At 44.3% G+C, this 16,706-nt stretch overlaps 2 protein-coding genes across 4 annotated transcripts; both read left to right on the top strand.

The window, feature by feature from the left end:
* Positions 1 to 1,958: 1,958 nt before the first annotated feature.
* On the top strand, positions 1,959 to 12,908 carry LOC120699291 (phosphatidylinositol/phosphatidylcholine transfer protein SFH9-like). Of its 2 annotated transcripts, XM_039983248.1 has the most exons (14): positions 1,959 to 2,167; positions 2,311 to 2,459; positions 6,473 to 6,572; positions 8,028 to 8,294; positions 8,369 to 8,446; positions 8,516 to 8,617; positions 8,698 to 8,747; positions 9,517 to 9,610; positions 9,687 to 9,755; positions 9,832 to 9,927; positions 10,688 to 10,748; positions 11,530 to 11,903; positions 12,246 to 12,320; positions 12,444 to 12,908. In XM_039983248.1, the coding sequence occupies exons 2-14, from the start codon at positions 2,344 to 2,346 to the stop codon at positions 12,477 to 12,479; spliced, it is 1,518 nt and encodes a 505-aa protein (XP_039839182.1). In that variant the 5' UTR covers positions 1,959 to 2,167; positions 2,311 to 2,343; the 3' UTR covers positions 12,480 to 12,908. The 2 variants fall into 2 exon arrangements, with proteins under 2 accessions (XP_039839182.1, XP_039839183.1); XM_039983249.1 differs by lacking the exon at positions 1,959 to 2,167 and having other exon boundaries at positions 2,186 to 2,459.
* A 971-nt stretch (positions 12,909 to 13,879) lies between these two features.
* Positions 13,880 to 16,529, top strand: LOC120699290 (serine/threonine-protein kinase BLUS1-like). Of its 2 annotated transcripts, XM_039983247.1 has the most exons (2): positions 13,883 to 15,673; positions 15,710 to 16,529. In XM_039983247.1, exons 1-2 carry the CDS (start codon positions 14,333 to 14,335, stop codon positions 16,046 to 16,048), a joined length of 1,680 nt encoding a protein of 559 aa, XP_039839181.1. In that variant the 5' UTR covers positions 13,883 to 14,332; the 3' UTR covers positions 16,049 to 16,529. The 2 variants fall into 2 exon arrangements, with proteins under 2 accessions (XP_039839180.1, XP_039839181.1); XM_039983246.1 differs by having other exon boundaries at positions 13,880 to 16,529.
* The last annotated feature ends 177 nt before the right edge of the window (positions 16,530 to 16,706 follow it).

The raw sequence follows: 16,706 nt of genomic DNA on the forward strand, positions 1-16,706 counted from the left end.
AGTCTCCACTCGCATGAGACTCACCAAACTGAGTTGCTTGAACTGTATTAATTGGCAGCACTACGGGCTAGCCAAATCTATAACAAAATCAAACTCCAGTGAGCAGCACTAGCACAACATGCAGCACTACGAATTAGATCTTGGATGCACACACTTCAACAACTCTCCCTTGACCAATCAGCACATCATACAGCAGACAAGCAGCAAAGGACCAGAAAAGCCAGCAGCCACCAGACCACAAGCATACGGGCTACCTGAATAGAAGAGAAAGCCAGCGACCTGCAGACTTGGAGACTTGCGGATGGTGCTGCAGGAGGAGACAGGCGCGATGACGACGGCCACGACAGGCGACGGCAGCGGGAGAAGAGCCGCAACAGCCGGCGACGACGGCGGACGGATGGCTGCCGGAGATAAGATACCGACGAACAGGGCTCCAAGGCCCCCAACAAATTGCAGCCTGTCGTGCCGCAAAAGACAGCAAAATCGATGGAAATGGGATAGAACCTGCAGGATCAACCCGCTCTGATACCATATTGGAGTTTATTGGATGGATTTGTGGTGGATTAAGGATTGGAGATGAAGAGGAACAGGGACTATGAAGAACACTGAATGGGGGAATTTTTAGATCGGATACCCTCTCGATCCTTCTCTGGTCATATCTATTTGGAATTGTAACTTTACAATTCAGTCCCTATGGAACATATATTTTACAAATATACACCAACAATAGAGGAGAATCCGATCATACTTTTGCTGAACAATGAGGCCAGCGCCCTTTTCTGGCAATGAAGTTGATGATTGGCCTTTATTCATGAGTCCACCCATCAGAACTTCCCTTTCAGGACAAACCTTCTTAACTGGTCCAGCAAGCCCTCAACATGTACCGTTTCCTACTTGAGCAAAGCCGTTCTCATCTTGCTATAAATAGGTATCGAACATAAACCACCAAAAGATATTGAGCCCTCAACATTGCAAACCAAACTCGAAGGATTCTCTATTATATTGATTTCTTGCAATATTGAAAGAGAAAGAAATGGTTAGAGACTTAGTTATTCAATTGTGAAATACTGAATTGGCATACTTTGTTCAACATTGCAAACCTCCGAAGTAATAGTGTCTTGCAATTAAGCATCCGATTTGCCATATCACATATTCCCTCCATTCTAAATTATTAGCCATTTTGCTTTTTCTAGTTGTATAGTTTTTGTTATGATTGAGAATTGAGATATATGTTATGGCTAGATACATACTAAAATTTATGTATTTAGAAAACCAAAACGACTAATAATTTAGGACCGAGAGAATACTTCTTAGATGTTGAACATCGCAGCCGCTTCTTCATCGGATATTTAGAGAGCTGCATCTGCATTGGCTGCCACTAAACTCTACGGTGGGACTATGAGGTCTATTTTGAGCCTATTTGACACCGCTTCGGCTATCTCCGGCTTCGTCTGCTACGAGCACTGTTGATCATTAGAGCACGAAGCCGGAATAGGAATCGAGGTAAAAAAATAAACCAGCACACAGGTGAAGCTTGAGAAGCCGGAAGAGGCAAATAAAGCACCCTCTTATGTTGCTCCACTGCGCATGCGTATGTTGCATATCTTGTGTAATATCGAATTCTGGATCAGTTGTACGCCAGAATGGTTCAGCATCTCCGGCTATTCATGTTGACCGCTAGGGCACTTTCAAAAAACACGTCGATTGTATGGTTACGTTCTTCTATCTTAATTACAAAAATGTGCAAATTTTTTTACGTATTTGATAAAAAAAAAGAAGTCAGAAAATGTGGTTTTCGTACTGGTACAGTAGCTGTAGCTGAAGCTGAAGCCGCCGAAGGTGCCAAACGGGCCCTTCTTTTGTTTGGAGTTTGGACCGTATCTAAATTATAAACTGGCGCAGCCACGTCCAGGAAGGCGTATCCGCAGCCGTTGTTAGACCGTTGGGTTCGTTCTTTCCGAAAGCTCGCGGCTTTCTCCGTCCTGGCCGGCCGCCCTCCTCTCCCTGGCCAGCCTTTTTTTGGCATCCGACTAGTCATCTCCTATAGCAAAGAAATCTGGACGCGTCTCCTCCCGAATCCACCCAGAGGCCACCACGCCGGCCGCCGCGGCACCGACCACGAAAGGGTGGACCCAGCATCCCCCCTCTCGGCTCTTTCTTCACCTGCGTACGTGCGCGTCTCGATCTTTCTCCGCCTTTATCGAAATTTTCCTCTTTTTTTCTAGAGCGTTCTTCTCCCAAGATTCGGTTCTGACCTTCTCAAATTATTTGCGTAGTATGTAACCTCTTTGCTGGCCGATCTGTGCGCAGGAGAAAGAGTTGGAGAGGGGAGGGCGGGCCGGGATGGAGGGGGCCGGCGCGGCGGAGGAGGAGGCCAGGGCCGTGGAGGAGCTCCGGGAGGCGTTGGCCGCGCGCGACCTGCTGCCGCCCAAGTTTGATGACAAACACACCATGAGGAGGTATGCGGTTGTCGCTCCATGCCATTTCTGCTTGTTTCTTATTCTCTCGGAGTTTGGTTCAATTTTTTTATAAAAAAAAAAGCACAAATTTTAAAGGGGTGTGTGTGTGGCTGGCTTGTGTTTTTGTTATGGAGTTGGCCACCAGGCATTTTTGTGGCGACCATTCATTGCTTTTCTCTCCAGAAGAATAATAGACTGTTAATCTTGGGTTTCTGTCTGATCTGAGGTGTGATGGTTAACAACTTGACACTGATCCCTCCTTTCATCTGTTCACAAAAAGAAAAGGCATGCCATGTTTTTTTTCTCTCCAGGAATGGACCAGGAGATGAACCATGTTAGATGCTTATTAATTTTCCAAAAACAAAAGTAATGAATTTTCTTCAATGGGTGTGCGCGCCTGTTAGCTGCTGTGTGGTGACTCCTTACATCTGTCTCTTTCATGCTTGTAACCAACTGGTTGGAGAGATGAGATTTGCTTCTTGAGGTATGAAACACTTGGTTGGGAACAAATGCACACATCTGTAACTTCTTAAAAACTGTCGTTACCAGTCAAGTGTCATATCAAGCATTTTGTATTGATATAATTTAACAAAATTTGGCATTTGTACTCTTAATGGGTTCTGAATTTATATTTTAGCCACCAAAACTGTGTCGCTAAAAGTTGGGATAAAATTTTGTCTCACAACAATTTATTCGCAGGGGATGGGCTAACTTTTAACACGAGAACCAAACCTACCAAAAGGTTTTAAGCCAAAAGTATCTGTCCTGATTCCATGATCGAAACAATTTTACGGAATTATATAAAGCAGTTCAAACTTCAAAATTATCAGTGAAATTTCCTCAAAGAAAAGTGCAATTAAATTTGGTCAAATTGAATTGTTTCGGACTTTTGGTACTTGTTCTGTATCTGGTGAAAGTAACTATATTGCAAAAGGTGTTTGTCGGTGATACTGTAGCTGGAGTTGTTTGACACCACATCACTAAAATTGGACATGAATATATCTGGTTCCCTTTTTAGTTCTCTTTGATTCTTGTCTGCAAGCTTTCTGTAAGAGAAATTCTCTTATCTCAATCGGATATCTTCTGCATGGCAGTTTTCCTTACATTCACCAAGATTAACATCATATTGTCTTTAAATCACTACATTTCAACTGTTTGTAGCATGTCCCAGCTACACTTTGGAATAAACCACATACCAACATCTAAAAATATATCAAAGCCTCTAAGATGCATTCATGGAAAGTTCATATAAGGCCATATGTTACACAGCTTATGTGTATGGCTATATCACCATGGGAATGTATCAGGTGCACACCAACCTTTCCGTGCAAACCATGGAAACTTCAATCTGAGTCATTGGATCAACATCCAAGAGGTACGGGGGATTGGATAATTTTACAATCTGGACCCACCCTTGGATTGGGTAATCACACTTTTGCAAATCCCCCCTCCCACCTCTCTGCGCCCCCTCCCCTTGGATGTTGATCTGATGGCCCAGACTGAAGTTTTCATAGTTTGCACGGAGAGGTTGGTTTGCACCTGATATGTTCCCTATCACCATATGCAGTTTTTAAAATCAGGAACATGTTGTTAGGAAAGTATATATATTCTAAAAATCTTAGAAAGAATGCAGAGAATCTAGGAGACATTGAGAACTCAGTTACCTTGATGAAACTATATTCCTTGCTTCCTATCCTACCAAATAGCAAGGCCATGTTGCCTACTCATCTCCTTCAGTAACTGCAACCTTAATTTGTGTTCGAGATAGGTCTGGGGCACCTATATCCTGGTGTAGCGGGATTAGTACCACATTATCCGAAATAGGTCTGGGGCACCTCTGGGTTAAGCTTTTTACATGAACCAATGATGGGGATGTAAGAGAGGGCCTATGCATAATTGCATTTTCAGTCTCATTCCATGTGGGAGTTGGTCCTTATGAAGATTTTGGACACTGCACACACTGATCACACTCAAGGTATTTAAAGCAAGGTTCGTTTAACTTCGCTACAGCTGTCTCTGTATTCCAGGCATACTTGCATCTGAACTGCACGCTTCCTACAGTATCTATCTCCAGAATTAACTCATTATTCCATATAATGTCCTAGTGCCTAGATCATTTCCTGGCGCCCCTTGAGAGCTAAAGAGGCTGACACAGACATGGTGTGCAAGGTAGAAGAGCAGCTGGGGTGACAGTAGAGCAATAGCTGTTGATGCTTAACAGGGAGGTCCTACAGCTACTCTGTGCAGATCAGGAATTTCAGAACTCCACATATCATCCTAGGGTTAAAAGATGAACAAATTCGTGGCTTGCTGTAGAATTTGCATCCTGGCCACTGCGCATGGGTAAATTTTCCCTGTGGTTGGCTCTACTGAATTGCTGCTGGACAGCTAGTAGGCTGCCCAAGTGAGGCCTTCCTCACCCTTCTTGCTGCCTTCTTTGTGATCAAAGGGATGAAATCATGCAGCGCCTTCTCATCTCTCATGTGTTCTTGTGGCAAGTCTGGTTCTTCATAGTCCAGCAAGTGAGGCTTGAATTCATGGCAGATGGCACCGCCTCCTTATGTTAGCTGTTTTCAGGATTGTGGAGCCGATCCCTCAGACAGGTGGACAAGCAAACCGGAAAAGCCTTCAATTGCGTGCATGTTGTGTTGTTTATTTCTCAGAGGGTTACCCTTGCGGCCTTGTTGTTTGGTTTAGGTTGGGTTGTTTATTTCTTAAGTCAGTTGCATGTACTGATTTCTTGTGAGATGTGGTGTGGTGTTATGTTGTTCGATTTGCACTTATCTACTTTTCTCTTCCTTCATAAAATTATATTCATTCTCCTGTATATTAGAGAAAAAAATGAACTAATTAAATGTACTACCTACTAGAAAAGAACATGCAACATTGAAGCACAAAATGAGTAAATGCACCTAGGAGGAAGAAATCGGTGGGTCGTGAGCTAGAAAACAGATGGGGTTACAGGCTATGCTCCTTCCAAGAGGGAAAATGGGCTTCCTGTTTGTCTCCATCTTCAGGGCTAGGATTTCACAAGAACGTTTGCCTCAATGATGAGTGGCAAGTTGACCTCCATGTAGTGGCAGGTCACTGGTAAATGACCATGGTTAGAAGTTGGAGCCTGATGGGTGTCTGTCATGCTCCTATGCTAAATGCAGCTACCTTTGCTAGCTTAACCAGGAGGACTAGTACATTGGGATGCTGAGAGTAGAATTTGGATTGGGATTTTGAGTTAGATTTTGATCGAGATTTTCTTGGACATCAAAAGTAGTAGTGCTGGTTGCCTGGTTCTACCATACTGGGGTATATCACAGAGTGTCATAATGTATCGAGAGCTTTCTTTCTGTCCCCGCTGAATTTATCTGACATTTGCTGAGAAAGTATCTCATTTTCTTTTTGTATCCCTTATGTTGCTCAGGAAAATGGCAACTCGATTATGAGGGCCTCATAGCCAAAGTATTTAACAAGCTTGACAACTGGACCAGACGTAGTAGAATGATAAAAGCACAAAAGCTACCCAATAAAGAGTCTAGTAATACTACCATGCATGAAAATGTGACAAGTCTTTGTAGTGTCTTTCAAAGTTTGGTAGCCCATCAGCCTCTTGAAGCTAAACAAGGTTGCAATGATGCTAACAGCAATCCCTGGGCATTGTCCTTCAGGGATTTTAGGCAAATGTTCCTGCACATAAAGTTGTATTTACTCGGTAATATAAAAAAATCGACCAGCGGGGGAAGACTGCCCCCATGGCATTGCACTAAGAAGAAATCTCAGCCAAGCCGGTCGAGAAAACCCCCCGAACCCCAGCGTCACTCTATAGGGCTGCACCGTAACCTAAGCCGACCACGACCCACTGGGTTAGCGATCACTGCAACTACCACCTAGTAGGAGGGCCCAAACCAACAATTAATAGTTCTGTTCCCTAGATATAGTTTTATTTACAATTTTATGTTTCTTACCTTTCTCAAGACTATACCAGTATAGTTCTTTTACTCACCTGGCTTATGTTATTGCAGATTTCTAAAGGCAAGGGGATTTGATAGTGACAAGACAATAGACATGTGGTCGGAAATGCTAAAATGGAGAAAAGAATTTGGTGCAGATTCTATCCTGACAGTAAGTTTTGTTTTCTAAGCGTATTGATGTGTATATACATTCTAGCTATATAGTTGAAGGGTTCAATCAAAAGAAACGTGCCAAAACACTAAAGATTTATCTTTCTGGTTTATAGGTGTAATTATACCTCAATCAAATTGCTATTATTAGATATTCTCTCATACAGATTGCGATGATTGTATAGAAAATTTATTTTCAAATTCCAGTTTTCAGTCAGAGGATCACTGCTGATCTGATTAAGACACCAATGTTACATGTTCGAAATTCTTGGTTAAAATGACTGATATTTATAGCTTCCATTTATGTTCTTCTCACAATAAAAGGCCCCTTGCTGAGATAACTGCTTCCAGAGAAAGAAAAAGCCATGGTGTCTGTCACCTTTTAGGGCCTTTGCTCAACGATTAAGGAAGCTGTGGTGGCTATCTTCCTCCATGGATCCAGATTTAATTATGTTTTTCTTGCAACAGTATTGATAACAAAGGATTAAATGAAAGCAGATCCTCTTGCAAAAGTTTTTGCACTTTTATCTTTTTTCTCGAACACACTATACTCTCAAAACAGGCAGGACCTGACCTAAAGGAAAAACACCGAACCTCCTAATCATTAGGTAGCAGGGCTAGGAGATAACGAATTCCTCGAGCCCCAGCTGAACCCCACAAGTGCAGCTCTTCTCTAATAATGGACAGAAGTCCTTTTAGGTTAGGATGAAGACCATCAAAGACACAACGATTTTATCTGATCAATGCATACTCTGATTCGTTTTGGCAATTCAACTCTTACTGTATGTTCTCATTCTCCAAAGTATGATAAATAAAAAACAAGGCCAGTTGGGGAAGACCGTCCCCAGAGTTTTTTTTACTAAGAAGGAACCTCAGTCAAACTGGCCGAGAGAACCCCCGAACCCCAGCTTCAACCAATAGGGCCGAATCGTAACCTGCCAACCACAAGGGGTGACCATTGCAAGTATCCCTAGGAGCCCCAAACCAACCACAGGTGCCACAGGCCTGGGCTGCTATTATGATAAATACCAAGGTGCAAAATTTCCTATTAAAGAAACTGCAACATTCTGTGATTTATTTCAGTTGCCCTGTAACCTGCACATTTTCCTGTCAACTGAAAGAAAAGAGTCAATATTTCATAAAACACTTATCATTTATCCAATTTTTTAAATTGAAAGATCCGAAGTTTTAAAGATTTGTCGTTATTGTTTTTCCTATAGAATTTATGCTTTGTCATATATACAGCTGGGTCTTTTTGGAGGTTGCACATTGCAGCTTTTGCCTGGTTCACTGCACCTTTTGGCTGCATTAACTGTGTACTAAATTTCTTGCTTCATTGCATAAGCTTCCTGTGGTGACCTTGGTCTCTTGTTGCAATATATATTCTGACTATTCTAATCAACCTCAACACCTATTATTCTGAAGATCGTGTGATAACAGTGAAGAGACATTTCAGGATTTTGTATTCGACGAACTAGAAGATGTTCTTCTTTATTATCCACATGGCTTTCATGGAGTGGATAGAGATGGTAGACCTATTTACATTGAGATACTTGGGAAGGTCGACCCAACTAAGCTCTTGAATGTGACAACAGTGGAGAGATTCTTAAAATATCATGTTCAGTCACTTGAGAGGCTCTTTGCTGAGAAGTATCCAGCATGTTCTGTAGCATCAAAGAAGCATGTTGATACCATAATAACAATACTTGATGTGAAAGGAGTGGTACGTTGTTGATTATTTTGATGATGATGCAGATATAATTTTCAGTTTCTTGGTGATGACATTTGATAATGCAGAACTGGATGAAAGTCAGCAAATTGGCTCGTGAGGTTGTACTTCATATAAACAAAATAGATGGAGACAATTATCCTGAGGTAATTTAACACCTATCTATTTCAACATATGGATTTGTTGATATTCATCTAATGAGTTTTCGTGTGCAGATTTTGCATAGGATGTTCATTGTTAATGCTGGCAGTGGTTTTAGATTATTGTGGGGTGCTTTGAGAGGTTTAATTGATCCAAATACAGCTGAAAAGATAGAGGTTAGATAGATATGGAACTTGCAAGAATGCTTGCAAATCGAGGTTATGGAATTCTTAATACTTTGATTCCATAATTGCAGGTATTGGGAGAAGCATACCAATGCAGACTGCTTGAACAAATTGATAAGAGGTTTGGCACCTTTCTTTCTGATGTGTATATATCTTCTTTGTTACAAATTTTATAACCACTAATTGATGTGCTATAAAGGTTATTGGAATTTAGTCCACGTGTTTCTGTAGTAATATTTTTCTCCTTTTTAATTATGGGATTGTCAACAACTGAATAGATGTTGATATTGGGAATCTTAGTTATTTATCTAAGAACTTCTGTGAAAGACAAATTTACATGTCTTTTCAGTTCTATTCTTTCTGAGAATGAGGTAGGATCTATGCAATGGATCCCTTTAATGGCGCATATTTTGCCCAAGGCTTGCATGCGCCCAGTAAGCTCAGACAGGGCACAGCACTGTTCAAAGCAACATATTATTACTTGGCCGTTTAGTAGATTAGGATATTCCACTATGCGGAAAGTATATTTGTGCCTTTTAGATTATTCCAGACTGTAGTAGATTACTTGGGCATCAAGTTAGCCTATTAGAGGTAGTCTATCAATAAAGGGAAAGCCGGAGTGGAGGGGTTAAAACCCTAAACTCTCCGGCGGCCTGGCTGGCCACTGCCCCACCATCCCTCCCTCCATTTTGCTAAACTCACGCTGGAACCAATGGTAGGGCAATATGTGATGGCCTGGCATTTTTTCATGCCTCTCTTTGTACTAGGTTTTGATATACATACTGGTTTACATATATTTTTTTGTTATTTTGAACATTACACAATGGCGCAGTTTTTTTGTGAAATGAGGCCATTTCGTTCACATTTCCTTTTTTTTTTACAAAATGCAGTCAACTGCCGGATTTTCTTGGTGGCGCCTGCTCTTGCTCGCGTGAGGGAGGCTGTCTTAGGTCAAACAAAGGACCCTGGAATCAGATGATGACTGTATGATTATTGAAACATGTTCTATTAGTAATATGACATTGTATGATACAAAGTCATAATTAAACTTCTTTTTTAGTCAGATAACCTTTCAGAATCAGCACCAATGGAAACCGGACATCTCTCCAATGAGAATTTGGCTTGTCAGGTTATGCAGTTTCTGCAAGTTATTGCAATGGTGCCAAATCATAACTACTAATTATCATCATGTTTTTTGTCTACAGGACATGGAGCCAGATGTGCAAATGAAGTTGGAGAACTCCAAATCATCTGATTCAGCCAGCATTCCACTCAAGATGCTATCTTCCCCTAATACTCCTGTTAGTATTATGATCCAAATGCCCCATTTCCATTCTCAGATACATTCCAACACACACATACACAATAATACACATGTGCACACACAAAGCTAGGCAGCTGTTAAAGTTACCTTTTGTCTTACTGTTATTGAGAAGCATGCTGTAGTTGAATGTACCTAAATGAACACCAAACATGTTCCTTGAATGTGGGAATAACACATTTGTGCCCCCAGAATCATGCTACCTCCAATACAAATTAGGTCACGCTGCTTTGAGCACATAAACTAAGTACTAAGAAAATGACCTTTCCGCCTTTCATTTATAACACATACATAAGCCATGTTTTTCTTTGGCAGGCTGAACATGTCCTTCTCAATTACATGTTGACCTTCAGAGTAAAATTTTGCAAAACTGCAGCTAGATCTGCAACTTATATATCTACAAAGTCGAAGGGTGTCAATGTATCACAAAAATACAGATTTTACCAACTAGCTTGGCAATAACAGTTTGGACTTTGGAGGATATGCAAAATAAATAAATAAATAAACTCTAAAATGTAAGTAGATGTTTAAAATAGGTATGCTGTTTTGTCTTTAATTTATTTCTGCATTAATATAAGCCCAGTGAATATTTTACATCAAGTAATCAAATTAAGCATATTAATTAAAAAATGTAGAAATTGAAAGTTCTTCATGTTCAATTTTGAATTTCCAGATATTTGTTTCTTTCGAGCCAGTTATAACCATAACATGTAATTGTCACCTTATGATGCACTCCCCAGGTCACTAGGAAGGAAAATGTGGTCACTCCCAGGCTAACTACAGTCAGTTCAACAGTTACATGTACGTTTGGAGATTGCTCAAATCTGTGATTTACATATTATTGAAGTTTTATTTAGTATTTATAGCTGATGTCTGAAAGCATTTTGTATCTTCTGCTTCTGGAGGTAGTGCTTGATTATTTTCTTGATAATACTGAAATAACCTATTGTTTCCCTTGCACTGCCTTTTGACATTTGGTCTCATTGAGGAGATAAATGTCATCTTCATTTGTTTACTTGTGTCATAGCAAAAGTTGTTTGTTCTAATAAGGAACCTTCTGAGTACCACTGCAAATGATTTTTTTTTCTGTAACAGTTTATGATATTTGTTTGGTTTGTAAATGTTGATAGGTGGAAGCATAGATTTGATTATACCTTTTATTAACTATTAGCAGCTCATTGTGTCAGGATCTTGAGAAATGTTATTTGTGTGGTACTGTTGGTTTATATTGAAAAGAGTAGTTTTTCAAAAATAATTAAAAAGAGTAGTTGTTGGTAGGAATCTGAGCCTCAGTTTGGTTAGTTGAGGGTGTGGATCTTCACCTAGTCCACCCAGGTTCAAGTCCTTGTCAAGGCGAATTTGGGTGCCTATTTTCTTCTTAATATATATAATAATATAAAGCCACCTGGCTCCTCCTAGTTTGGTTTAGGTCCTTTTTTTTAGGAGTTAGTGGTGGTGCAGTAGCAGAAGCACGACTCTTTGTTTTTTTAAAATTTTTCTGTATTTCCCTTTTTGTTGCTATCGTTGTCGTTATTGTTATTCTGTTTTTGGGGACCACATCTGATTATATTATCCTTTGCAGGTTTTCAGTTGTGCCACCCTGTTTGGTATCACCGATTGCTGAACTTGCTTGTAGATGTGATTAAAGCTATCTTTGTATTTCTATGGAGGCTCCTTTCAGTGGCTCAACTGTTCTCTGCTCTAAGGAGGGTAGCCTCTCACTGCATTAACACGAGTTCCACAGGTGAACATGTACATACGCCAGGCATGAAGTCAAGTGATCCCATTGACAAAGATCGCACGGCCCCATGCTTAGAGAGACTAAAAAGGCTAGAGGACATGGTCATGGAGCTGAACCAGCGATCTCCAAGAATTCCTCCAGAAAAGGAAAACCTGATAGAGGAGTCAATGAGGCGGATTAGATCCATTGAGTGTGATATAAAGAAGACTCAATGCGTAAGTAACTTCACCACGCATATTTCACCATTGGTCTCTATCTTCTTGTCTACTCAGCCATAATTTCTCTGCATTCTTTTGAGTTTTGTCAACCGCACTCCTGTCGTTGAGTATTTGTTTCAATTTCAAATTCATTTGCAACCGATCTGAAATGTCCTGTGCTAGACTCTGCGAGTGTACAGTGCCTTGGCATTCCCGTGGAAGAAGGGTGATGAGACGTGGAAGTCATGAATTCTATTTGCAGGATCACTATTAGGGAATCGATTGCAGCTGAAGTTGAATTTTGGGTCTCTTTAAATAATATTGATTTTTCTATCTTATGATTTTTTTCTGTTTTTGTAGGCATTGAATAGGACATCGTTGAAGCAATTGAAGCTGGAACAGAGAGTGGAAAATTGGAAAGACTCCATGTTAACAGTATGTTTTTTTTCCCTTGTGCAAGGGACTGTTGATTTCTTAACTTCACTTATTTTGTGCTGTTATTACCTGTGTCCTACACCTATTACTTTACTGCAGTTAACTTTTACTCGCTGTGTGCAGAACTCATGTCGGTTCAGTTACTGCAAGGCCATTTAACTGGAAACCTCCATTTCGTACATCAGAGAACTAAGGGTTTGTTACACGGTAAACTTGTGCATATATAAAAATTATAGTGTGACGTAGGATTTAAGGTATAGGCTACAGCTGTATATAATGCATATATGTGATGTTACTACTTACCAACATCACAAATCCTTTGACCACTGTTCATGGACGAGAGATAAATGTAAAAGATTGGTTGAGGGGTTTCCATTTTTCTTTACAGCCAAACTGTTTGTATCACAGCCATCAGAATGATGGCCTTTGCATGCATACCGCTGAGAAGTGTTATTGTTCAGCCGGAAATTGGCCTGTTCCCTTTTCTCTGAACACCAAGATGATCTGGCTTTAAAAACCAGCTGTAAGTAAAGGATGCATGGGTGATTTTGCTGAAATGGTAAACTTGGCAGCAGATTAAATGTTGAATGTTTCACGTATATGCACATGCTGCTAGTAAAATCTACACTTCCAACTATGGAATCAACTTGTATATGACCATAAAACTTGCAGTCTGGCTTGATGTGATCTACTGATCTTCAACTGTGTGATCCTTTTGTTGGCTTGATGTGATCTTCAAATTAAACCAAACACCTCCGATAGTTGATGGTGAAGTGGTGATCATTGCGGGAATGTCTATTCATTGCCGCTGCCTCCAATCGCGGGAGCACCACCGCCCTGCTGGAAAATAGGCCCATGTCTGGCTTGATGTGATATACTGATCTTCAACTGGGTGATCCTCCAGGAAAATAGGAAATTCCAAAGCAAGAGTGCATGGTATCTAGTAGTCCTATACTGCTAGTTTGAGTTGGTGCAAGCGAACTTAAATAGAACTCTCCTATGTTGTTGGATATACAACAAAGGAAAGAATGGGACCGGTTTACACAACACACGCTCGCACATGTATGTTTTTGCATGAGGAACCACGTGACTTGTGACTAGTACGCAGTAGGGCTCGAAGCTGATTGACTATGTTCTGCGCTGCCCCAACTACGATCTGCACTACATCGTGTCTTCATGAGGACGTAAGACTGATGTAAGTGTGATGGTTTTTACATGAGTTTGTTTCAGCTCTTATGATCTGTCTACCGTTAAATATGAATTACATAGTAGTAGTTTTGTGGTTTATATTTTGCCTACACACGCCCCAGCCACCCTCCGGCCACCGTCCTGGGCTCCTGGCGGTGTCGTCGCCGTCTCCAGTCCACCTCCGATCCGCCACCCGCGACCATCCCGGCGATATCAATCTCCCTTGGCTGAAATCCTGCCACCGGTTATCCTCGGAGCGCCGTCGGCCTGTGGCAGCCCTCTCGCAACGAGCTTCCCTATGACCCTATCCCCCACCTCTCATTTCTAAACTCGATGGTGGCCACCAGACCCCGGCAACCCCGCACCCAGAGCTCCACGAACTCCGGCCACCGCAGCCCTCAACAAGGAAGATGAACAGGAACGGCGGCAGCCTTCTGCGACGTGGCACATCCCACCCGCACGCGCGATGAATAGCGTCCGTGATCATTGCTGCCCACAAATGAGACACCAACCTCCATCCGAAATGAGCCTCCCCTGCAAAGCTTGCTTCACGAGAAACCCTGCTCTGCGTCCGACAACAACGCCCAACGCTCACCCTCGCTTTTCCTCCTCTTTTCACGTGCGACGAACTAGACCGGCACCACATCAGCTTCTCACCTGAAGCATCATCGCCGCTAACGTTCACGAGATCGAGCTCACCATGTCGATCGATCGATTGATCGAGTACGTGACCCAACTCGCTCCAACCATTTCGCGCGCTTTCCGTTCCGGCCATATAAAGTCCTCGTCGTCGTCTCCCAGTTTGTTCCCTGCGCGATCGATCGATGCTGCAGCTGCTCACTCTGCTCCGGCCGCCATCAGCAATGGCGGGCGATGCCGGCGGCGAGGTGAAGTACCCGCTGGGCGCGGAGTCGTACCGCCTCCTGTGCAAGATCGGGAGCGGCGTGAGCGCGGTGGTGTACAAGGCGGTGTGCCTGCCGCTGGGCTCGTCGGCGGTGGTGGCCATCAAGGCGATCGACCTGGAGCGCTCCCGCGCCAACCTCGAGGACGTGTGGCGCGAGGCCAAGGCCATGGCCCTGCTCTCCCACTGCAACGTGCTCCGCGCCCACTGCTCCTTCGCCGTCGGAAGCCACCTTTGGGTGGTCATGCCCTTCATGGCCGCCGGCTCGCTCCACTCCATCCTCTCCCACGGCTTCCCCGACGGCCTCCCGGAGCCCTGCGTCGCCGTCGTGCTCCGGGACACGCTCCGCGCGCTCTGCTACCTCCACGGGCAGGGCCGCATCCACCGCGACATCAAGGCCGGCAACATCCTCGTCGACTCCGACGGCTCCGTCAAGCTCGCCGACTTCGGCGTCTCGGCCTCCATCTACGAGACCGCACCGGCGGCGGCGGCGTCCTCCGGGCCCGCCCACGCGGCGCCGCCGGCGGCCCTCGGCGGCTCGTCGTCGTGCTTCAACGACCTCGCCGGGACGCCCTACTGGATGGCGCCCGAGGTCATCCACTCCCACGTCGGCTACGGCATCAAGGCGGACATCTGGTCGTTCGGCATCACGGCGCTGGAGCTCGCGCACGGCCGGCCGCCGCTCTCCCACCTGCCGCCGTCCAAGTCGATGCTGATGCGGATCACCAGCCGCGTGCGCCTCGAGGACGCCGAGCCGGCGGCCTCCGGCTCCGCCAAGAGGAAGAAGAAGTTCTCCAAGGCGTTCAAGGACATGGTGTCCTCCTGCCTCTGCCAGGAGCCGGCCAGGAGGCCGTCGGCGGAGAAGCTCCTCCGCCACCCCTTCTTCAGGGGCTGCCGCTCCAGGGACTACCTCGTCCGCAACGTCCTCGCCGCCGTCCCGAGCATCGAGGAGCGGTGCAAGGACGCCGCCAACCTCTGCGGCTGCGCCAAGGGCGCGCGCTGCGTCTCGCCGTGCCGCCACGCCGCCGGCAGCGTCGACGTCGTCAGGAACCGGCGGATTAGCGGCTGGAACTTCAACGAGGAGAACCTCGAGTTCGATCCGGCCGAGGCGGGGGCGGCGGAGAAGAGACGCGGCCGCCTTCCGTTCCACGAGGAGGAAGAGGAAGACGACCCGGCCGAGCTGGAGAGCAACTCCGCCGGAGACGGCAACGAGGGTACCCGGACGGCGGCGGCGACGCGAGTGAGCCACGACGACGAGAAGGCGGCGGCGGCGACGCGAGGGAGCCACGACGACGAGAAGGCGGCGGCGACAGGGTTTAAGGAGGTGGTGGTTCCGCAGCTGATGACCATCTTGGAGAGCCTGGAGGTGCAGAGGGGCATGGTGATGCACGTGCTGGAGAGCGGCGGCTGCCACGTCGCCGACGGCGGCATTAATGGATGCGGCGGCATGGCAGCTGCTGATCCAGGGGAGGAGATGCTGCTCGGGTACGTGCGGCAGCTGGAGCACAAGGTTGAGGAGCTCAGCACGGAGGTGGAAGAGGAGATGGCAAGGAACGCCCGGTTGGAGAAGCAGGTGCAGGAGAGGCAGGTTAGTGCCCACAGGACAGATTCTTCAGCTCAGACATCAGGGAGCAATTGAGATTTGAGAATTTGAGATCGTTCAGCGAATCAGCGTGTTCGTCAAGCGCTAGCGTCAGACTATTGCAGTTTTTCATGCTAGCTAGATTGAGACCCTATTTGGAGGAGCTAAATTTGAGTGCTAAACTTTAGCACATATTATTAGCAATTAGCACTTACACGCACTCTAAAATTTTAGAGTCTTGGCTAAAGTTTAGCTCACCCCATTATCGTTTTCTATTTGGATGAGCTAGTGTTAAAATTAGTACTTTCACCTATTAGCAATAGGATCGCCTTGTTAACGGCTTGAACCCTGTGTATGCCTTATCATTAGAGTATACATGTGGTAACTTAATTGGTAAATTCCATTGTATCTGTTCTTGAGTTCCTAACTAACATACTATATGATATCTTAGGTGTTATGATGCGGGTGCAAGACTCATTGTCAATGGTCATCGAATTGTTAAATTATTTAAAGGTTAATTGAATCCATGCCACTACAATTTTCGAAGTTCTAAAACCATTACAATTCACCTATTCTAAAACTTGCCATTATAATTCTTCGTCGATTCTTGCCATTTTCTACATGTTTTGGGTGCCTAGGCCCACTGTCAAAGCACTATACGCGTACGCATCTTTGGTATGGACCAAAACACCACATGTTGCTTCTCTCTCCACTC

Source organism: Panicum virgatum, chromosome 3K, assembly GCF_016808335.1.
Source record: "Panicum virgatum strain AP13 chromosome 3K, P.virgatum_v5, whole genome shotgun sequence".
Taxonomy (NCBI): Eukaryota; Viridiplantae; Streptophyta; class Magnoliopsida; order Poales; family Poaceae; genus Panicum; species Panicum virgatum.